The sequence below is a fragment of the Lucilia cuprina genome, chromosome 3 (assembly GCF_022045245.1).
Source record: "Lucilia cuprina isolate Lc7/37 chromosome 3, ASM2204524v1, whole genome shotgun sequence".
Classification (NCBI taxonomy): Eukaryota; Metazoa; Arthropoda; class Insecta; order Diptera; family Calliphoridae; genus Lucilia; species Lucilia cuprina.
The window spans coordinates 7,796,873-7,820,729 of record NC_060951.1 but is presented as its reverse complement, the minus strand read 5'-3'; the positions used below and the strand labels follow the sequence as shown (position 1 = coordinate 7,820,729).

The following is a 23,857-nucleotide window of genomic DNA, read 5'->3' as shown; positions in this document are numbered from 1 at the left end:
CTATCTATCTATCTATCTATCTATCTATCTATCTATCTATCTATCTATCTATCTATCTATCTATCTATCTATCTACCTATCTTTATATCCATCTATCTATGTTTCAAACTAAATTTTTTATATTAACATAATATTTATTGCAAAAAGTGGATAAAGTGGAGATTGGTATTTTTAAAATTTGTTTGAGCATTTTTTATTAATAAAACTTTTGTGGAAAAAATTAACGTAAAAACACTTAATTTTTTTGATCTAAACACTTAACACTTCTATTGTCTTTAAATTGTGTTAATTGTTGGATAATTGTTGATTTTATTGTTTTTTACTTGGACGCAACAAAAAAGCCTTAAATCTTCCGCAAGTGGCCATTCATTTGCAGATTATTAAAAACAATTACATCACATCACACATGATTCAAAAAAACATACATCTATTTTAAACATTTTGTTTTAAAAATCTCACAGACCTTGACGGTTATAGACGTCATTAAACAAAACTTTTAAGCGTTAATAACAGTAATTACTTCCTACAAAATGTTTTAAAAAAACACTTTGAAATTCTTGAAAACATTTTTATAAAAAAGAAATTGAAATCTTATAAATTGAAAACAAAAAAACAGCAATATATTTATGGTGTTTGAAATGTTATTAAAAAAACATTAGCAAATTTGTGAGTGTTTTTTTTTAAATGCTACAAATAGTATTGTTGGCATAATTACTTTGAAGTTGATACACGCAATTTTTTATTTCATTAAAATAGTTTTTTGCTATTTTGTAAGATTAAACCAAAATTTTTGCTTTTTATTAACAAAACGTTAAAACAAAACAAAAGACTTAGGCAACAAACTTGTTTTTCAAATCAAAAAAAAAAAAAAAAATCAAAACAAAAAAGAAAAAAAACAAACATATTAAAAAACACAAAAATACAACAAATAACATTTAATTGAAAAAACATGTATAACATAAGTGTGGCATTGTTGTTGTTATTGAAGTTACAGTTGTTAGTTGTTGGGTGCTTTTTCTAAATCAAAAACAATAAAATAAAAAAAAGAAAACAAATTAAAAATAAATTTTTATTTTTTACTTTGCTTCACAACAAGAACAACAACAACAACTATACACATTACCAAAAACTAACTTTTATAATTACAGGTGAATGCACATGTTTGGTAAATTACAAAAAAAAAACACAAAAAATTAAAAAAAAAAAAATATTAAAGACCAGAAAAGTAATAAGAAGAAAAAAAAAAACACAAAAACAAGATATATATTTATATTTTTTGTTTTTATTTTTCTTTCTTTATATAAAGAGCATGCATACATGGTCTGCTCCACGATACACTCATAAAACAAATATATACGTTTGTATGCGTGTTAGAGGAATAACGAGTAAGAGGAAAAAAAAGAGAAAAAATAAAAACTTTAGAGTGGAGCATGTTTTCTTTGGAACAATGTTGACAATTTAAAGTTTTCTTAAAGTGTTTAAAATACAGTCCAAAATAGAGACTATGGCCTGAACAATAGAAAAAGAGTTGATAGTCTGTCCTAGACCATAGACTAGACTAAAGACTAGACTATAGATTACACTATAGACTAGACAATAGACTAGACCATAGACTAGACTATAGAATAGACTATAGACTAGACTATAGACTAGACTATAGAATAGACTATAGACTAGACTATAGACTAGACTATAGACTAGACTATAGACTAGACTATAGACTAGACTATAGAATAGACTATAGACTAGACTATAGACTAGACTATAGACTAGACTATAGACTAGACTATAGACTAGACTATAGACTAGACTAGGTTACAGGCTTCGAATGTAAATGGTGTTGCTCCCTTATTACCATAACAAACACCTAGAAATACTTTAAATTTATCAAATTCATATGTATAAGTACAAACTGCAATACATCTATACTACATATATGTATATATGTATAAAGACAAATATTTGGTAGTAAACAAGAAAAAACTAAAACTTTATTAATTATAATGTTAAATTAGTTACAGAGTTAATTTATTTATTTAAGTATCATTTCATTGTAGTATAACTTTGTACAGAACAAATGCATGAAAACGATATAAAGTTAGTATTTGGTCTAAATACGTGTTGAACATGGTAATTAATTTCGGACAAAAGAATTTGAATTAAGCTGAGAAATGTATTTAGGCAAATATTCAAGTAAATTAGAAATAATGAAAAAATTAGCTAAAGGCTAAATAATGGAAATAAATGACATGAAAAGTGTTATAATGTATAAAGAAATTTTAAATGAAATTAAATTTTAAAAACAAACTAATTATAAATATGATTCTTCTATCTCGTGTAGCATAACTGTAGGCTGTTTTAATTAAACATAAATTATAGCATACTTTTGAGTTAAATATGTTTACTGAAAAGATTTTTAGTCATGTTGCTAACATATAGATGGAGATAGAACGTTGTGAGTGTATGTGTGTGTTAGTCCTTATATCTTTGCGAGTATAACCCATTTTTAAAAGTGTCAAGTTATGTAAAAAATAGCAATTAAGTTAAAAATGTTTATTTGTGTAATGTGGTTGCTTATATATGAATGTGCAACTTCGTTAAAATTGCTAGATTGTGGAGTAAAACTGAAAAAAAAATACATTTAAAATAAGTTTTTTTTAAGTAGAAACAGGAGTCAGATATGGGGAGATATAGTCTAGACTGCTATAGACCAGGCATAGCCGATATAGTGTAGCATAAAGAAACCACTATATTCTCGACTATAGCTAAGAATTCATTCAGACCAGACTATAGTCCTGATTTAGACCATACGATTGTCTTGATTGTAGAGCAGACTATAGAAAGGCTAAACGCTAGATTATAACTAGACTATATGCTAGATTATTACCCCGATCATATTCTCGACTTTAGACTAGACTGTAGCCTAGACTTTAGATTAGATTAAAGTCTTGAGTTAAGATTAAACTAAAATCTCGACTTTATACAGTATATGAACTTGACTGAAGTCTAGAGAACTATAAACTAGGCTACAGGCTAAACTATCGTCCCCATTATAGCTTTAGACCAGATTATAGGCTAAACTTTAGACTATACTGTAGTCTTGATTTTATACTAGACTATAGTCTCCACTTCAGACTAGACTTAAGACTATACTAAAGTCTCGACTTTAGAAAATATGTAATCTCGACTAAAGACTTAAATAAAGTCAAGACCCTTTTCTAGACTAAAGACTAGACTGTATTTCAGACTAAAGACGGGACTTTAGTCTAGAATATCAATCCGTTTATAGCTTTAGACCAGACGAAAGTTTTGAATTAGACCAGAAGATAGACTTGATTGTAGTAAAGGCTACACTCTAGACTATACTGTAGACTAGACTATATGCTTGATTGTAGACCCGATTATAGTTCCAACTCTAGAATACACTGTAGTCTAGACTTTAGACTAGACTATCTAGACTTTAGACTAGACTATCTAGACTTTAGACTAGACTATAGTCTCGGTTTAAGACTAGACTGAAATCTCGACTTTCGACTAAAGAGTTGGTTCTATTTAAGACTAAAGAAAGTGTGGACTAGACTAAATTGATGTATAGTTGACTATATGCTAAACTAAAGACTGCACCATAGTGTTAGATATAGATTGAGCTTACTACTTGACTAAATAAAGAATTGACTATAGTCTCGAATATAGACTATACTATAGTCTTGGCAATACAACAAACTAAAGTCTCTAGAACAGACTAGATTCTTAACTATGGATCAAAACATAGTCCCGACTGAAGATCAGACAATAGTCACATCTGTGGACCTAACTACAGTTTCGATAATGAACCAGTCTTTTAGTTTTAGACTAGACTGTAATCTCGACTCTGAATCAAAACAAAATCATGACTGTAATTCCGACAATAGCCACAACTGTCGAACTACGACTTAAGTCTCGACAATAGATAGAACAGACTAGATTCTCAGCTATAACTGAAGATCAGACAATAGTCACATCTGTGGACCTAACTAAAGTCTCGACAAAGAAACAGTCAAAGAACAACTGTCGAACTACGACTAAAGTCTCGACAATAGATAGAACAGACTAGATTCTCAACTATGACTGAAGATCAGACAATAGTCACATCAGTGGACCTAACTAAAATCTCGGCAATGAACCAGTCTTTTAATTTTAGACTAGACTGTAAACTCGACTTTGAATCAAAACAAAATCCCGACTGTAGATCAGTCAATAGCCACAACTTTGGACCAGACTAAAGTCTCTACTTTCTTAATAAAGTTTCAACTTTAAAACACACTTTAGTTTCGACAATTAAACAGACTTTAGTTCCAACAATGGACTAAACTATAGTCTCGATTTTCTTCTGTTTATAATCACAACTCTTATTGTAATCCAAGTTTTACATAAAGTTATAACTAAAATATTGTTAAAGCTTCCTTATTTATTTATTTTGTAACAAAAAAGTTGTATATTTATTTTATATAAAAAACTTTGCAATGTTATAATTGTTGTTGTTGTTTTCGTTCTTGTTTAGAGTCATAATAGAAAAGTTTGTTTTAGTTGTTATTGTTGCTGTTGTAGTTACTGCTACTGTGTATATTTTGCTTTTTGCTTACACAAAGCATGTTGTATGTAATAGCAACTGCAACAATCAAGTAAAAACTTAAATATTAAGTGCAAAAGTAACAACAACTATATAGCAAATATACAGACAGACAGACAAATAACAACAAAAAATTATTACACTTTTAGAAACAAACATGGCAATTAGTTTATAGCTGCAGGACAAGAGGCCAAATAACAGCAGAAAGGAAAGTTGGGGAAGAGCAAAATTGTTTAAAACGTTTTTGTAGAGTTTTTATTTTGGTATTTAAACAAAAACTTATAAATTAAATAGTAGTTAACAGACATAAAATTTGTTCAGAATAAATAACTTGATCCGATGTTTGCTTAATATTAACATAATTATAATAAACAGTCGAAAAATTTTCTTCTCAACTATGTCATTTCAAGTTTATTTTTATACCCTACACTACTTTAGTGGGGAGGGTATGTTGGGTTTATGGTGATGTTTGTAACGTACAATAATATTGGTCCTATACCCAAGTATACCAATCGGCTCAGAATAGATTCGGCAATTGAATCGGCTCAGTATAATAATCTGAGTCGATTTAGCTATGTCCGTCCGTCTGTCAGTCTGTCTGTCTATCTGTATGTCTGTCTGTCTGTCTGTCTGTCTGTCTGTCTGTCTGTATGTATGTATGTATGTATGTATGTATGTATGTATGTATGTATGTATGTATGTATGTATGTATGTATGTATGTATGTATGTATGTCTGTCTGTCTGTCCGTCTGTCTGTCTGTCTGTCTGTCTGTGTGTCTGTCTGTCTGTCTGTCTGTCTATCTGTAGCTGCAGTCAAACAATAGTCCACAATTTTGAAGATAATTCAATAAAATTTAGTGCATGATTGTCCCAAAGACGAAGCCTATTGAAAATACTATAACTATACTATAAGTTCTAAACTAGACTTCATTATCCTCATGAACTCTCTAATTATAGGTCTTCATTTCCCCCTAGCCCCTATACAAAATCCCCTTCAAACAATAAATGGCTTAAGTATATCTGAGGCAAGCAAAAACTTAATGCTTTATTATGAAAACGAAATCACACTTTATTTTCGTAACAGGTGTAGGGTATTAGATGATCAACCACGACCGACTAAAATTTCTTACTTGTATTTTCTTTTAACTTAAGTTTAAATCTTAATATTTGAATTGTTCCAATATTTAATTTTAATATACAATTCATGGAGAGTCTTTGATTGTTTTTAATATAGGAAACCTAGCTGTACGACTAAGTATCAGTGCTTTAATTTCAAACTATTATATTAAATATTTCAGCTGTGTAAATATCTAACTATTTGAAACAAACAAATATTTTAGATATTATTCATAAACAAATAATTACTAAATAATCGTTTTATAATTCGTTCTGTTCTAGTTCTGTTCTAGTTCTATTCTGGTTCTGTTCTAGTTCTGTTCTAGTTCTGTTTTAGTTCTGTTTTAGTTCTGTTCTAGTTCTGTTCTAGTTCTATTCTGGTTCTGTTCTAGTTCTGTTTTAGTTCTGTTCTAGTTCTGTTCTAGTTCTGTTCTAGTTCTGTTCTAGTTCTGTTCTAGTTCTGTTCTAGTTCTGTTCTAGTTCTGTTCTAGTTCTGTTCTAGTTCTGTTCTAGTTCTGTTCTAGTTCTGTTCTAGTTCTGTTCTAGTTCTGTTCTAGTTCTGTTCTAGTTCTGTTCTAGTTCTGTTCTAGTTCTGTTCTAGTTCTGTTCTAGTTCTGTTCTAGTTCTGTTCTAGTTCTGTTCTAGTTCTGTTCTAGTTCTGTTCTAGTTCTGTTTAAGATATCGGAGTCAATATACCTATGTCCGTCCATCTATCCATCTATTTGCCTTTCTGTCTGAATGTGTGTTGTTTTGTTAAATTTCTTGGCGTTTGTATTGAAACTTTTGTAACACATTATTGTGAAGAGTGTATTACATCCAGCGAACTCATACTTGTTCTGTTCTCATACAAACTATTCTTTATTTAAAAATAACATTTTACATTCAGATCGGATTTGACTGGAAATTACACATAGCGGTTATATTAAAAATTATTACAGTCATCGTTCCTACAGACCTCAATTGATAAAATGCAAAATTTCATATTTTTAGATTAGTTAAAATTTTCTATATATTCACTCAATATAAAAAGATAAGCAGATATCAATTGAATTTCATTTGGGTGAAATGGTAATATTCTTAAAACCTGTAATACAGTAATCTTTATATTGTTCCGTGCGGTAGTCTTCAATATTGGTCATGGGTAGTGTTAAATATTTAAAACATATTTGTATTTTTGCCATCAGTTTAATTGTGATTTTCCTATATGGAACTAATTTAAATATTGTAAACCCAAGGAGAAGTATTGTTAAAAATTTAAAATTAGATAAAAGAAAAGGTAAATTGAAAACAAGTAATATTTCTATATTCGGCTGTGCCGAATCTTATATACCCTTCACCAAGTATGTTAAAAAAAACAGTTTTTATTTATTTTGTATCTCTGCACACATGTCACACATAACATACACACAAACAAATATAAACTGTAGCAGAAAGAAATATTAAACGTTGTACTGTAATACCACCGTCACACTGTATTACCACTCTCAAACAAATATGAGCTGTATTACCAACATATTACTGCTTTATCTCCTTGCCCTTGTTATACCCACTTACCTTCGTGAGAACAGAATAGCATCCAAACATACAAAAAAAAATAGACAGCTGAATAAAACCAAATACACCTTCACACGCACATGTACATCTTTATCCAATTCACAGTGTTGTTGTTGCTTTTTTAACAAAGCATGAAAAAAATGTGTCTTTTTTATGAAATTTTCAGATGTTGTCTCGGATTTTTGCTCATATATTATAGACCGATTTTGCTGATCTTAAATAGCGATCTTCTCTAAAGCATGTCTAACTGAATAATTGAAGATTCGGATCTCGCCGATAACTAAGGACCTCTAAAAACTGATTTCAACAGTCAGACAGACATCCCCCAGGGGGCATGTTACCTTGGCGAGACCTCCGCCTTGGTGTTATTGCAATCCCGGGGTATAAAGAGGGCCCAATACCTCCAGTCTGACCGGGACTGAAAAATTGGTTGTCTTAGTCTACCGCTTGGCTTAGTCCTTGCATAGATTGCCAGAGGTCTGACCAGAGCACCGCATAATCTGGTACTACGGGTGGCCAGTTGCCCGCACGACTATGTCCTGGCTGGTCAGTTGGTTGAGGTTCCTTCGGGATCCATGTAGTGGCTGTTGGTTGAGCCCAAATTCGCGGGAAGAGTATAAGTGGCGGTTAAAAGACTGATGCATGATAATAGTCAATATTTCTGGATAAGAGTTCGGTGCTGTTGCCGAAAATCAACAGATACCCCACAGAGGAGTGACTGTGGGACTAAGCGTTGGAAATGGTTTGGGGTCAGTTGTATATGATACGGAATGAATGTAGAGGTATGCGGGACTCATCCACCCGTATACCTAAATGAGTGTGTCGTATGTTTTTCTCTATGAATGTGTCGGATTAATGAGATGTGTGCTGGGTTGAATGATGATGGATGAATGGTATCATATACAGGTGATACCAATTAATTTTCCTTCCTTGTCCAGATATGTTCAGAGTATACTCTGTTCATATCAGACTTACCACAGCATGTCACTGTGAGTAAGGACGATGTCTACGGCTTATTGATGGATCGTGCTTCGGTCCACCGGTTACGTCTCTAGGTGCTGTTGCCAAATCAACAGAGCCATAGTAGTGTGGTTGTCTTACAACGTGACTACTTTGGCAAGAGATTAGATAGCTCGAGTACTCCAGCAAAGTACTTGCGCATGGTACCGGTCATAGCCAATGTGCAAAAATTGCCACCTGAGTCTTCATTGAAGACAAAGGGGCGATGGTAGACCGTTCTCAAGTCTATCCTGTGGATGAAAAAGACCACCGTGAGATAAGGCCGACACGGCAGGTGCTCACGTTAAAACTATCGACAGTCAGTCAGACGGACAGACGAACATGGCTTAATCGACTCCGTTATCTATAAGGATCGAGAATATATATACTTTATGGGGTCGGAAAATTATATTATAGAAATTACAAACGGAATGGTAAACTTATATATACCCTTCTCACGAAGGTGAAGGGTATAAAAATAGAACTAACTATCTAACTATCTATCTAACTAACTAACTAACTAACTAACTAACTAACTAACTAACTAACTAACTAACTAACTAACTAACTAACTAACTAACTAACTAACTAACTAACTAACTAACTAACTAACTAACTAACTAACTAACTAACTAACTAACTAACTAACTAACTAACTAACTAACTAACAAACTAACTAACTAACTAACTAACTAACTAACTAACTAACTAACTAACTAACTAACTAACTAACTAACTAACTAACTAACAAACAAACAAACTAACTAACTAACTAACTAACTAACAAACTAACTAACTAACTAACTAACTTACTAACTAACTAACTAACTAACTAACTAACTAACTAACCAACTAACTTACTAACTAACTAACTAACTAACAAACTAACAAACTAACTAATTAACTAATAAACTAACTAACCAACTAAGTAATAAACTAACTAACCAACTAACCAACAAACTAACTAACTAACTAACTAACTAACTAACTAACTAACTAACTAAATAACTCACTAACAAACTAACTAACTTACTAACTACCTTTCTAACTGTTATTAATGAAAGGTTGGGCCCCAAGCCAGATATAACTCTGACAAGTTTGATAACGAAAGTTCGATAACAACAACAACAACGAAGTTTTATCATTACATACAATAGAATACAACATTAACCATATGAATTCCACCCATCGAATATCATACTTTTATTTTTTAATCATATTTATGGATATACTAAAATGCTAGTGTGTTACATCTGGCTATGACGAATCTTAAATACCCTTCACCTAAAAGCTTATATGACGTTGTGAACAGATTTTTTTTGTTTTTTGATTTTCAATACTAAACTGCTTAGGACAACAATGAAAATGAATGAATCTGGTTGATTTAGATTAGTTTTAACGTGATCGTGTTTTAAGCAGATATATATAGAGACAGGCATACGGAAACAAATCAACTTAGAATTTGACTCGGTCGTTATCAATATATATAATTTGTTGGGTTTCAGTTGGGGCACTCTTGTGTGTTATACATGTAATGCTAAACTTGCATTTAGCTTCTATTAACATTGATGAAGAAGTAAAATAACATCAAAAATGACAAATTGAAAATTATTATTAGATTCATAATAATAAGTATGTACGTCACAATGTAATAACAAATTTCACTATAACTTATCGATATTAATTGGGTCAATTTTGGTCGAACTTCCTAAATATTTTAGAAGTCTGAACTTGTAAACTTGTTCATGTGTATGTTAAGGTAAGATATTGCTAGAACAGAACTTATTTACTTTTTTAGATATAAATTTAACATTTTCATGTGTTACAAACGTAATGACAACATCGATGTCGGGTACAAAACGTCTTCAAAACTAATTAAATATATTTTGTACTTTTATCAATTTGAACATTCTTGTTAACATACAATCTGCTCATGTGAACGCTAGACGTGATAAAGTTATTGTTACCAAAAACTTTTAATGACGGCTAATGAACATATTGGAGTTATTTTTAATAAAAATATTTATAATATCAAAAAAAAAATTTTTAAATTTTGTTCAAAATGTTGAAATATTTTCTTGATTTATGAACTGCATAAGATGCATTGCTTAATATTATCTTCCAAAATAGGCCTGGGTGTAAACGAGAGTTGTTAGCAATCGCATGTAATGAGTATAATAATAAAAAGGCAAAGTTTTCCAATTAACCAGTTTGTTTGATAAAATTTTGTTCACATATAAGTGTTTGGCAATAACGATGCGTATTAGTCTAGAATATTTCAAAATCGTTTTTCTTTTGATCATCACATTTATTTTGTTGTTTCTGTATATTAATACTAATTCTAATGATATTAAATTCCTAAAAAATACTGAAAGAAAACTGAAACTGGATAAAAGTGCAGGTAAACATACAAGTGGTTATCTAATAAAAATTATAACTTAATTAAAGAAACTCAGATCATGGCAAATCTGTCTAGGAATTGTTTATTTAGATCTGTTTTAGTTCCGTTCTAGTTCTGTTTCAGTTCTGTTTTAATTCTGTTGTAGTTCTGTTCTAGTTTTGTTCTGGTTCTTTTCTAGTTCTGTTTTAGTTCTGTTCTAGTTCTCTTCTAGTTCTGTTCTAGTTCTGTTCCAGTTCTGTTCTAGTTCTGATCTAGTTCTGTTCTAGTTTTGTTCTAGTTTTATTCTAGTTCTATTCTAGTTCTGTTCTAGTTCTATTCTAGTTCTGTTCTAGTTCTGTTCTAGTTCTGATCTAGTTCTATTCTAGTTCTATTCTAGTTCTATTCTAGTTCTGTTCTAGTTCCGTTCTAGTTCTGTTCTAGTTCTGTTCTGTTCTAGTTCTGTTCTAGTTCTGTTCTAGTTCTGTTCTAGTTCTGTTCTAGTTCTGTTCTAGTTCTGTTCTAGTTCTGTTCTAGTTCTGTTCTAGTTCTGTTCTAGTTCTGTTCTAGTTCTGTTCTAGTTCTGTTCTAGTTCTGTTCTAGTTCTGTTCTAGTTCTGTTCTAGTTCTGTTCTGATCTAGTTCTGTTCTAGTTCTGTTTTAGTTCTGTTCTAGTTCTGTTCTAGTTTGGTTCTAGCTCTGTTCTAGTTCTGTTCTAGTTTATTCAAATTATATGATTTTTAATAAACTGTTGATCTCTTTCTCAATATCAGCTCCAAATGAAGAATTTTTGGTGAACAATATTGCCCAGCAGATGCCATATTTACCGATTGAGGATCTTAACAACCCAAAGTATAAAAGTCGAAATCTCAACAATTCGTGTGCTTGGTATCCTTCATTGCGCGATGTTAAGATACACAACAATTATTGGCAAGAGTATAAAAATGGTAACATTTCATATTATATATTCGGAGCTTATTTGGACAATAGACCCACAGTGGTGGAAAATTCTCCTGTGGTGCGTGTACTGACAATGATTGATTTTATAGCAAAAACATACCAAGAGTATCCGATGAGTTATTGTCAGCTTTGGTATGATGAGCAGCACCAACCGTTTGTGGTTCCTATGAAGGAAATGCACAAAATCTGGTACTACGAATGGAGTCATAGTGCCGGCATGCACTATGCCCATTTCATATCATGCCCCGTGCCAGAAGAGCATAAAGAGTGGATACCACGTTCTGTATCGCTAGTGGCCAAACCCTGTGATAAGGCCACCAATAATGTTAGAGTCACCTATCAGCCTTTGTATTCTGACGAGAGCAGAAAAGAATTCGCTGTCTGTGTCAAAGGCTTAGATTATCCCCATGTAGATATCTCACACCGCATAGTGGAATACGTCGAAACTATGCGTTCTTTAGGTGCAGAAAAGATACTAATGTATCAGTTGCAAGTACATCCAAATACTACAAAAGTTTTAAAATATTATGAAGATACAGGATTTCTCGAATACAGACCCATGAGTTTATCGACTGCTGTAAGCAACTTGCACGACTATCGTCATTTGGAAATGAGCAAAAATGGTTGGTCCTATGTTCTACATGAAGTTATACCTTACAATGACTGTTTGTATCGCAATATGTATCGTTATAAATATGTAGCTGTACAAGATACAGATGAGATACTCATGCCTATGGGAAACATTACCAATTGGCACGATTTAATGAACATTGGCGAATCGATGACTACGAAAAGTTGCAACAAGTTTGCAAGTTATTGTTTTCGTTGTATAACCTTTATCTGCTTACCGGAGAAACCACGGTATACCAGCGACATACCCGAGTATTTTTATTTTCTCCAACATGTGGAACGTGTTACGAAGCATATAAGACCCGATTGGTCTACGAAATGTTTGCACAGTACTGATCGTGTTATAGCCACTCACAATCACTTCTCCATGCATAGAGCGAAAAATGTGTGTTCGAGTTATTCCTTTGATGCCAATGTAGCCCAATTGCAACATTATCGTGTGCCACGCGATAAAAAGCCAGTTGAAGATCTGGTGGTGGATTTGAGTGTATGGCGATTTAAAGATGAAATCATAGATCGCTCAATGAAAGTTTTTGAAGAGCTGGAATTTTTCGATTATGAGTAAATGCCAAAAAATACACAACACATATGATTATGTGTATCTCTTATTTTAGTTTTAGATTAAACAACGACAGAAATAGATAAAGATGTTTCTACTATTTATTGATAAAATAAAAACACAAATTAAACTTCAAATCGGTGTCGTTGTTTTATTCTAACAACATGAAATTCAGTCATATTTATTTGGGAGCTCGTGTTAGTTTGCGGTATTTGTCATGTGGAATAGAAGTGTTAAATATTTAAAAATTATTTTTGCTTTAGTTGTTATTTCAATTTTGCTTTTCGTTTATACAACTAATTTAAGCATTGTTACCCTAAAAAAGACCACTCAACGTTCACTAAAATTGGATAAAAGGAAAGGTTTGTTGAACACTTGAGACACTTAAAAAAATAATACTTAGTATGTAAATTTTATTGAAATAAAACAAAAGAAATGTAAGAAAAAACAGATTACACTTATTTATTATTATATATTATTTAATATTAAAAAAGTTAAGCTGTGTAAACAAGTAAACAAAACACCGAATATAAATAAACTCAGTGAAGTTAAAATAAAATACGATGGCAATCTGATAATCGGAAATAAACTAAAACAAAACAAACAGCAGTAAGGCTGAAATCAAACTAGAACAGAACTAGAACAGAACTAGAACAGAACTAGAACAGAACTAGAACAGAACTAGAACAGAACTAGAACAGAACTAGAACAGAACTAGAACAGAACTAGAACAGAACTAGAACAGAACTAGAACAGAACTAGAACAGAACTAGAACAGAACTAGAACAGAACTAGAACAGAACTAGAACAGAACTAGAACAGAACTAGAACAGAACTAGAACAGAACTAGAACAGAACTAGAACAGAACTAGAACAGAACTAGAACAGAACTAGAACAGAATTAGAACAAAACTAGAATAGAACTAAAACAAAACTAGAACAGAACTAGAATAGAACTAGAACTGAACTAGAACTGAACTAGAACAGAACTAGAACAGGACTAGAACAGAACTAGAACAGAACTAGAACAGAACTAGAACAGAACTAGAACAGAACTAGAACAGAACTAGAACAGAACTAGAACAGAACTAGAACAGAACTAGAACAGAACTAGAACAGAACTAGAACAGAACTAGAACAGAACTAGAACAGAACTAGAACAGAACTAAAACAGAACTAGAACAGAACTGGAACAGAATTAGAACAGAACAAACAGTGTGACAAATCTTATATAGTAAAGAGTGTCTTTTGCATAACGAAAAAGTACCAAAAAGTCCTCATTGTAATGTTTTTGTATAATCCGGGCTCTACATACCGATTTTAACCATCTTTAATAGGTATCGTTTTTGGGCCAAAAAAGAACGTATAAATAAACAAAAGTACAAACAAAATAACTTCTATTAATATTCATTGCGTCAGGATCATGTATGTTTGATAGCAAATTATAAGAAGAACCAAGAAAAGTATCTGTAAATTTCATCTTATATTAGTGTGATGTGTGTTTTATGTTTCTAGCTGCAATATTATACAAAATATTCAAAGCATTAGAAATCGAAAAAATTAAAAATGCTCTGATAAGAACAAAATAATTTATCGATCGATATGTGGGGAACTGTTATCAAGATTTTAAAAACACATTTTGTTTAACATGTTGGGCATGGTTGTAGTACAAGTTGTACAAATCAAAATAAAACACAAAACCCTGTTAACGGCAATTAAAAGGTATTATAAATAAGATATTAAAATGATTTTTCGATAAATTATTGACAAAATTTAAATGAATCAATGAAAACTAAATGAAACTATTTACATACAAATATGAGTATGAATCTAACTTCGATAAATATGCGCATCAATTATTACGTCACAATACGTCTGCGTGAGGCCTAAGTGTAATAAACAATTATAATCGATAAAAACAACAAGCCATTAAAAATTGTTTCCAAAATTTATTGATAAAAAAGTAATTTTCAAAGAATTGGATTGTTCCCAATTTTTTTCATCTACACTAGTCATCTTAGTCGAACAGTGTACATCAGTTTACAGCATATAAAATGCAAAATAGTGTTGAGAAATTCAAAATCATATTTCTTTCAATTGTTCTATTTATTTTATTTTTTCTGTATGCAAGTTCTAACCATAAAATTATAAAATTTTTTGAAAAAAATGAACGAAAATTAAAGTTGGATAAAAGTAAAGGTAATGTAATAATGTGATAATTTTTGACAAACAAACAACATTTCAATATTATTAAATGAGCAATAGTTTAGTTCAGTTCAGTTAATTTTTTCTCGTTCCGTTCTAGTTCTGCTCTAGTTCTGTTCTAGTTCTATTCTAGTTCTGTTCTAGTTCTGTTCTAGTTCTGTTCTAGTTCTGTTCTAGTTCTGTTCTAGTTCTGTTCTAGTTCTGTTCTAGTTCTGTTCTAGTTCTGTTCTAGTTCTGTTCTAGTTCTGTTCTAGTTCTGTTCTAGTTCTGTTCTAGTTTTGTTCTAGTTCTGTTCTAGTTCTGTCCTAGTTCTGTTCTAGTTCTGTTCTAGTTCTGTTCTAGTTCTGTTCTGTTCTAGTTCTAGTTCTGTTCTAGTTCTGTTCTATTTCTGATAATTTTGTTTTTTTTTTTTTCATTTACAGCTCCCGACGAAGACACATTTGTGGAAAATATCATCCAGGATATACCGTATTTACCGATTGAAAATTTGAATAATCCCAAACATACAAGTCGTAATTTCAACAGTTCATGTGCTTGGTATCCGAGATTGTACGATGTCAAAATTCACAATGACTATTGGCAAGAGTTTAATAATCGCAATATTTCTTATTATATATTTGGTGCCTATTTAGATAATAGACCCAGTGTGGTACAAAAGAAACCAGTTGTTCGCGTACTTGCAATGATTAACTTTTTAGGACAGAAACCCGAAGATTATCCGATGACCTACTGTCATCTGTGGTATGATGAACAAAGCCAACCGTTTGTGATACCTATGAAAGAAATGACTAAGCTCTGGTACTACGAGTGGGGTAATAGTCCCGTTTATAATTATGCCCATTTTATAAATTGTCCTCTACCAGAGGAACATAAGAATTGGATACCACGTTCTGTATCATTAGTGGCTGAACCCTGTGACAAGGCCACCAATAACGTGAGAGTTACCTATCAACCATTGTTTCCAAACGAAAAAAGGAAAGAGTTTGCTGTATGCGTCAAAGGCTTAGATTATCCCCATGTAGATATCTCACACCGCATAGTGGAATACGTCGAAACTATGCGTTCTTTGGGTGCAGAAAAAATACTAATGTATCAGTTGCAAGTACATCCAAATACTACAAAAGTTTTGAAATATTATGAAGATACAGGATTTCTTGAATATAGGCCCATGAGTTTATCGACTGCTGTAAGCAACTTGCACGACTATCGTCATTTAGAAATTAAAAAGAATGGTTGGTCCTATATTCTACATGAAGTGATACCTTACAATGATTGTTTGTATCGCAATATGTATCGTTATAAATATGTAGCTGTACAAGATACAGATGAGGTACTTATGCCTTTGGGTAATATCACCAATTGGCATGATTTAATGGAATTTGGTGAAAACGTCACTGAGGAAAATTGTAAAAAATTTGCCAGTTTTTGTTTTCGCTGCATTTATTTCCCCCGCTATCCCCAAAAGCCGCGTTACACCAATGATATTCCTGAATATTTTTATATGTTGCAGCATGTGGAACGGGTAAAGGAACACATTAGACCCGACTGGGCTACAAAATGTTTACATAGTACTGATCGTGTCATAGGCACTCATAATCATTTCCCATTTCACTGGGCGTCGGATGTGTGTGGTAGTTATTCATTTGATGCCGATGTTGCACAATTGCAACATTATCGTGAACCCGATATTAAAGAGACTCTAAATGATCCTGTTGTGGACTTAAGTTTGTGGCGATTTAAAGATGAAATAATAGAGCGCTCAACGCAGGTCTTAGAGGAACTGAACTTTTTTGAGGATGATTAAAATGATAAGGCTGTCGATATGTTAAGAAAACTGTTTTTAAAGGTTTAGGAAAATTAATTTAATTAAAAGTGTTATTTGTTTTTGGAACATCTTTTTTGTCATAAAACTTTTCTTTTAACGGAATTATTTTAAGCATAAAAATATTTCTACTGCTTTAAGTTTTCATACTAATAAGTACAAAATATATCAATTCTGTTTTAAGTTGGTTTCATTAGGGTATAATGAAACCAACTTAAAACAGAATTGATATATTTTGTACTTATTTAGTGGTTTTGTACCACTTTAGTGGGGGAGGGTATATTGGGTTTGGGCTGATGTTTGTAACGCACAATAGTATTGGTCCTACACCCACCTTAAAGTATACCAATCGGCTCAGAATCATTTTCTGAGTCGATTTATCTATGTTCGTCCGTCTGTCCGTCCATGTAAACTTTGTAATCAAACTACATGCCGCAATTTTGAAAATAATTGAATGAAATTTGGTACATGATCTTCTATTGTCCCAGGGACGAACTCTATTAAAAATAGTTAAGATCGGTGCATTATTTCACCTAGCCCCCATACATCTGAACCCTCGAATGGAGCATGTAAACCTTGTAATCAAACTACAGGTCGCAATTTTGAAGATAATTCAATAAAATTTGGCACATGATCTTCTATTATACCGTAGACGAAGCCTATTGAAAATGATTAACATCGGTCCATTATTTCACCTAGCCCCCATACAACTGAACCCCCGAATGGAGCTTGTAAACCTTGTAATCAAACTACAGGTCGCAATTTTCAAGATAATTCAATGAAATTTGGCATATGATCTTTATGGTACTGAAGACGAAGCCTATTGAAAATAGGCCATTATTTCCCCTAGACCCCATAGAACTGAACCCGCCAAATAGAGCTTTTAAGTTCATAATTATGTTTAATATACTCGTATCTCGATAAAAAGCTGCAAAACCAAGTTCTATACTAGTCTTGATGACCCTGATAAACTTTATAATTATAGGGCCTCATTTGACCCTAGCCCCTCTAAAAAGCCCCCATCAAAATTTTACTTAAATATCTACAGTTTTATTAAACAGTAAACTTAATGCTTTATGATGAAAACTAAATCACATTTTATTCATATACAGGTTTAGGGTATTATATGGTCGGCCTCGCCGGCTATAACTTTTTACTTGTTTTTTTTCTAGTTATGTTTTAGTTCTGGTTTAGTTTTATTCTATTTCTGTTCTAGTTCTGTTCTAGTTCTGTTCTAGTTCTGTTCTAGTTCTGTTCTAGTTCTGTTCTAGTTCTGTTCTAGTTCTGTTCTAGTTCTGTTCTAGTTCTGTTCTAGTTCTGATCTAGTTCTGTTCTAGTTCTGTTCTAGTTCTGTTCTAGTTCTGTTCTAGTTCTGTTCTAGTTCTGTTCTAGTTTTGTTCTAGTTCAATTCGAGTTCTCTTATAGTTCTGTTCCAGTTCTTATAAGGCTACTATACCCTTTTACTACACCCTTGCTTTTCTAGCAATCTTGTAACTCTTTTTCTTTACCATAAAAAAATCATTTTACTTTTATTTCTTGCCTAAGTTTTCATTTAGGGTTTATTCATTTCTTTCCATTCGATTATTACAATCTTCATTAAATATTCATATGCAATCATCATAAAACGTTCAAATCTAGATTTAGAACAACATAAAGACAAAACAGACTAAAAGAAATGATTTATGACTTTTATGGCTCATGAAAATAAAACATAAAAAAAGATATTATAGTCTTCTTTTAAGACCATTGTGCGAAAGCCACAGACAATTTTTTTACCACAAACTCAAAAGGAAAAGATAAATTCATTTCACTTTAGCGGTGGTGGCGGATGATGATGAAGATAATGATTATTATAACGATGACGAAGATGATTTAAGGAGTTGAAATCATAAATAATATGATAATAAAGTAAGTGATTTAAGTGAAAAAGAGAGAGATTTTTTATAAGAATAAAGTAGAAGTAGAAAGATGATATGAATTTTTCATAGGTTGGTAAAAATAATCTTGCCATATCTTGATGCTTTTGATTTAACTTTGTTTTTTTAATTTTGAAACTACTAAAATTATGATAAATACCATCTTCTTTCTGTCTTCCTGATGAGATTTGTAAAACTGTAAAGTTCTGCCACAATTTCATTATCCAAATGTTTGTAGGGTTATAAGTAATGTATGCATCCACACACTATCAAATCCTTTTCTTCCTTTTTTTATTTAAATCTACAAATTTTCCATATCCTATATGATGAAATGTATATTTTGTAAAAATATACCAAAAAGAAAGCAATTTATATCTAGATCCATTTTTTTCCATTTAAAAGCAATTTTTTATAGTTTCGCATCTGCATAAATAGTTCTGCTTATATATCAGCATTTATTTACAAAGTAATATTTATTTCAACAAAATAGTTTTGTCTACAGTTTTAGGTTTTTTTTATTTATTTATATATTCATTCATCCTGTTTTTTCCATTCCAACATTCAACTAACAACTCTATTTGTTTCACAAGTTTAAAATGTATAAATATCCAGATATCAAGAGCAAAATACTGCAGCCACTGCTTTAAGAAAAAAAAAATCCCATCATTGCTGCACAGTAAAGAAACATAACGAATGAGTATGTATTTACTGAACTTGCAGCAGGTGTTGGTTTCAACAAAACACTTAAAAACACTTTTTTTAACATTTTATTCTAAGATGCAGTCTTGAGTTTATTTCATGGGAAAAAAGGATTTTTTGTTTTTTTTTAAAATAACATTTTATTTTTTGTCACCTTAGAAAAATGAAAGAGTTTGTTTTTTAATGTCTGAATCTACTTAGAAAAATTGCAATTGCAGCTGATGCTTTACGTATAAAAACTGATAAATAAAACTATAATTTTTTGCTGGAAATTTTAAATTAATGTTGAAAGCTTTGTTTATTTTAAGGTATAAGTAAAACCTCCTTAATAATATGAAAAGGTTTCTGCTTATTATTTATAACATCGAGAAGACTTAAAATAAAATTCTTAAAGATATGCTGAAAATAAGATAAACAGACAGACAAACAGACCGACAAACAGACAGACAGACAGATAGAAAGACAGACAGTCAGACAGTCAGACAGACAGACAGACAGACAGACAGACAGACAGACAGACAGACAGACAGACAGACAGACAGACAGACAGACAGGGTGTACGTATAAATTTTGAAAAAAGCGAAAAAAATCACAAAAATATTTCAAAAAGTAACCATTTATTCTAGATATCAAGCTCGTCTATTATTTACGCAAACATCAATGAACAACAATGATTTGTGCCATCCTACTGTACATAATAACCTAATGCAGAATGTGTGTAGATTTCAAAGCAACAGTTTTAGACATTATACCCAAAAATTATTCAGATATGTACAAATTCGCATTGAAACTCGTATTTATACAACAATTTCATATAGATTATCTCTTTTTTCTTTGAACGATAAAATTTGTTCAAATTAAAACAAGTATGAATGTATAGTCAGGCATAGCCGACTATATGATACCCACACCAGCCAGTATGTTCAAAATGGTATGTATGTCAATATCTTTTTTAACTTCGGAAGGGCTCAAAGGGGACATTGCGCATAAGGTTTACATGGACAGACAGCCAGACGGACGGATATAGCTTAATCGACTCAGGAAACGATTCTAAGCCGATTATTATACTTTAAGGAGGGTATAGGACGAATATTTTTGTATGTTACAAACAAAGAATAATAAAAGGTTGAAATATGACATTGTTTTACAACAATAACATTACTTTCTCTTCACAGACGTGTTATGTGTAAATTCTTGAGAGAACTTACCTCTCACACAATACTTCAAAACTTTTTTCGCGAAAACATCAGGATAATAGGACTTATAACACATTTTTTTACACACTCATAAAATGTTTTACCGTATTAAACAATCCGAATTTTTTTATTTTTAATAAACGGAAAAAAATTTTTGACAATTAATTTTTGTAGGTTGAAGTTAAAATTGATAAAACGAAGTTGTAAATATTGGTACACTCAAAATATTATGTAGGTAAATACAACTATAAAGTAATTTAAAACAAATGAAATTTCATTTAAAAACGGACTACAAACTTTTCACTTTCAATTATTTTTGAATGTTGTTTTTATAACTGACAAATTATGTAGAAACAAATGTTTTTTCCTTTATTTAAACTAACAAAAAACAAACTACAAAATGTGTAAAATAAATGTTTTTTCAGTTATTTTTACTAACAAATTTTTACCTACAAAATTATTAAAAACTACTGATTTTTTCAGTTAATTTTACTGACAAAATTTTACCTACCAAATCATTAAAATCTACTGTTTTTTCATTCAATGTAAAGTAAAATATTAATTTTAGGTTTGAATTTATTTTATAATCTTTTATTACAATTTTTGCGAAATATTATTTTTTTATACTTAAATATATTACACGATCCCTTATTTGATGTCGAACCTCATGCCTAAACGGAATCTTAAATACCGGAATGAATGTTTTCTTCATGCATAGACGGAATCTTGCTGATAAATATTGAGATGGATGTCTTTTTCGTACTCTTTACGGTTTTGCAGGACTTTCACTATGTTGTACCTGTATTTTTAAGAAGAAGTGTATTACTAAATATATATTATAGATTAAGTTAAGTTGTAATGGAATAAGTTCATGTAGTTCTCACTGAGGACTACTCAAGCCAATTCTTTACGTCAGACTAATGCCAAAACTACTAACTTGCTAATATTATGGGAGTACATGGTCCTATGTAATGCAAGAAATGGACCATATTGTTTTCAAACAAATTAACATGGTCCATGTCTCATTATATAGGGCTACTAAACGGATCATATACTCTTAATATGTTTACAGGGAGTAGTTTTGGATGTTATAACATTAATGGACATTATGAAATTGGACATTATGACACGCGCACCGTATTTTGGAATAACCAAAGGATTCATGTACTTAAATAATCTTTAAAGGGACACGATGCACATACATTCATACATAAATAAAGTAAATGCAGAATTGGGATTAAGATAATTAAAAACGCTTACCTTTTATTTCAAAGCTCAGTCTTGATTCGAAATCAATGATGATCAGAAATCCATATGTATGTATCTAGAGTAAAGTAAAGATAACTACAATTTGTTTAACAAAACTATTCATGATAATTTGCAAAGCAAAAACTTACCGTTTAATCCAATGCAGAATATGCGCATGCTATACATGTGCAAGTTTTCCTTTAAAAGGTTTTTGAAGAAAATTTAATTTGTCAAATAAAATAATTTGATTTAGAAAAATATTTTATTTTGGCATTAGAAACATTTAATTTTTCAAAACAGAAACATATCAATATACAACACAATTTACGGTAACTTTTAACTGTACTGAAAAAAAATTTTTTTGACGGTTATTTTTAAACAACATGTATAAAATGTTAAACTAAATATAAAACTATGTTCTAGTTCTGTTCTAGTTCTGTTCTAGTTCTGTTCTAGTTCTGTTCTAGTTCTGTTCTAGTTCTGTTCTAGTTCTGTTCTAGTTCTGTTCTAGTTCTGTTTTATTCTATTCAAATTCTGTTCTATTTCTGTTCTATTTCTGTTCTAGTTCTTTTCGATTTCTTACGTGATAAAATAATATTCTTAAAGTGACTCCCTAAATAAGGCGTATACTTAATATTTGTAAAATCAATATATACCGTTATAACGCATAAGTACAGATGTCGTAGATAAAAGCAGTGAAAATTTTCTTTTCTGTTTATAACCCAATTATGTTCTAGTTCTGTTCTAGTTCTGCTCTAGGTCTGTTCTAATTCTGTTCTAGTTCTGTTCTAGTTCTTTTTGATTTCTTACGTGATAAAATAATATTCTTAAAGTGACTCTCTAAATAAGGCGTATACTTAATATTTGTAATAATATTTGTCGTTAATAAAAACAGTGAAAATTTTCTGTTCTGGTTATAACCCAATTTGTTGGAATTCTGATCTGGTTCAGTTCTAGTTATGTTCTAGTTTTGTTCCAGTTCTGTTCTAGATCTGTTCTTTAATGTTCTATTTCTGTTCTAGTATTGTTCAAGTTATGTTCTATTTCTCTTCTAGTTCTGTGCTATTTTAGTTTTTTTTTTCAGTTGTACTAACATCATTGCCACAAGTAAGAAGTACCACCCTTATAATACTATTATCGTGTAAAACAGAACAAAATATGATTTATGGTTGAATTATATTTTGATAACTAACGCAAAAGGAAAGTATAAGATAATTTGAATAAAAAAGTAATGAATATGATAAAATATATAAGAGAGAAAGTGTTATATAAATAACAGGAAAAAAAGCGATGATATATGCGCGTATTAAACAATGAATTTGTTATAAAGTGAAAATTATTAAATTATTATTATACAAAGTAGAACTAACGCAAGATGATAGCTTTGAAAATGCTAAGACATGAGAAGGATTTTTTGTTTAACTGCAGAAATCTTATATTATTTATAAGAGTTAATATATTTGACTATACGTCTGCTGATCACTATATCACTTTAGTACTTAATAGTGTAAGTTGTCGGGCTTTATATTCCGAAAAAGTCTCACTGGTGTGTTTTGTTGTACTCGATCCTTTAATTCAGCTTTGCGCTTCTGCTAGTATATTTTCCATATAGCTATTTCATTACTGTGCAAACGTTATTTACATTTATTCACAATTACTTTTCATTTAAGAATAGTTACTACTAAACATTCATTATCTATATCAAATTGAAATAATATCAGTCAGTCATCATATAATACGTCATTTTGGACTTTGAGTCATTAAAATTTGTTGTATATTTTAGAAAAAAGCAACATTATAAATATTTAATTTAATTACATAAATAATCAAAAACACACGAGTACTTTATATATTGCTTCCACAACCACCTGCAAGAATAGCAATGGGCTCAGAATCACTGTCTGAGTCGACTAAGTTATGTTCATCCAAGCAAACCTTGTGCGTACTCTCCAGATCACAATTTTTTA

General features: G+C 31.0%; 2 protein-coding genes and 1 long non-coding RNA gene across 4 annotated transcripts; 2 read left to right on the top strand and 1 right to left on the bottom strand.

The window, feature by feature from the left end:
• Nucleotides 1-10,609: 10,609 nt before the first annotated feature.
• On the top strand, nt 10,610-12,916 carry LOC111689694. The gene is made up of 2 exons (XM_023452165.2): nt 10,610-10,680; nt 11,429-12,916. The coding sequence occupies exon 2, from the start codon at nt 11,470-11,472 to the stop codon at nt 12,808-12,810; it is 1,341 nt and encodes a 446-aa protein (XP_023307933.2). The 5' UTR covers nt 10,610-10,680; nt 11,429-11,469; the 3' UTR covers nt 12,811-12,916.
• Nucleotides 12,917-13,007: 91 nt separating this feature from the next.
• Nucleotides 13,008-16,891, top strand: LOC111689696. 2 transcript variants are annotated; one of them, XM_046946815.1, is made up of 2 exons: nt 13,008-13,166; nt 15,432-16,891. In XM_046946815.1, exons 1-2 carry the CDS (start codon nt 13,022-13,024, stop codon nt 16,811-16,813), a joined length of 1,527 nt encoding a protein of 508 aa, XP_046802771.1. In that variant the 5' UTR covers nt 13,008-13,021; the 3' UTR covers nt 16,814-16,891. The 2 variants fall into 2 exon arrangements, with proteins under 2 accessions (XP_046802771.1, XP_046802772.1); XM_046946816.1 differs by lacking the exon at nt 13,008-13,166 and adding an exon at nt 14,834-15,003.
• Nucleotides 16,892-21,312: 4,421 nt separating this feature from the next.
• On the bottom strand, nt 21,313-22,127 carry LOC124418650. The gene is made up of 3 exons (XR_006940124.1): nt 22,040-22,127; nt 21,903-21,966; nt 21,313-21,441 (listed from the first exon to the last, which is right to left on the bottom strand). It is a non-coding gene; the product is annotated as an uncharacterized LOC124418650 (long non-coding RNA).
• Between the last annotated feature and the right edge of the window lie 1,730 nt (nt 22,128-23,857).

Excerpts from the sequence above, each read along its gene's own strand:
- LOC111689696 (XM_046946815.1), top strand. The coding sequence starts at position 13,022 with ATGTGGAATAGAAGTGTTAAATATTTAAAAATTATTTTTGCTTTAGTT. Across the intron at positions 13,167-15,431 it reads AAAATTGGATAAAAGGAAAG|CTCCCGACGAAGACACATTT; the intron begins GTTTGTTGAACA and ends TTTCATTTACAG.
- LOC111689694 (XM_023452165.2), top strand. The coding sequence starts at position 11,470 with ATGCCATATTTACCGATTGAGGATCTTAACAACCCAAAGTATAAAAGT.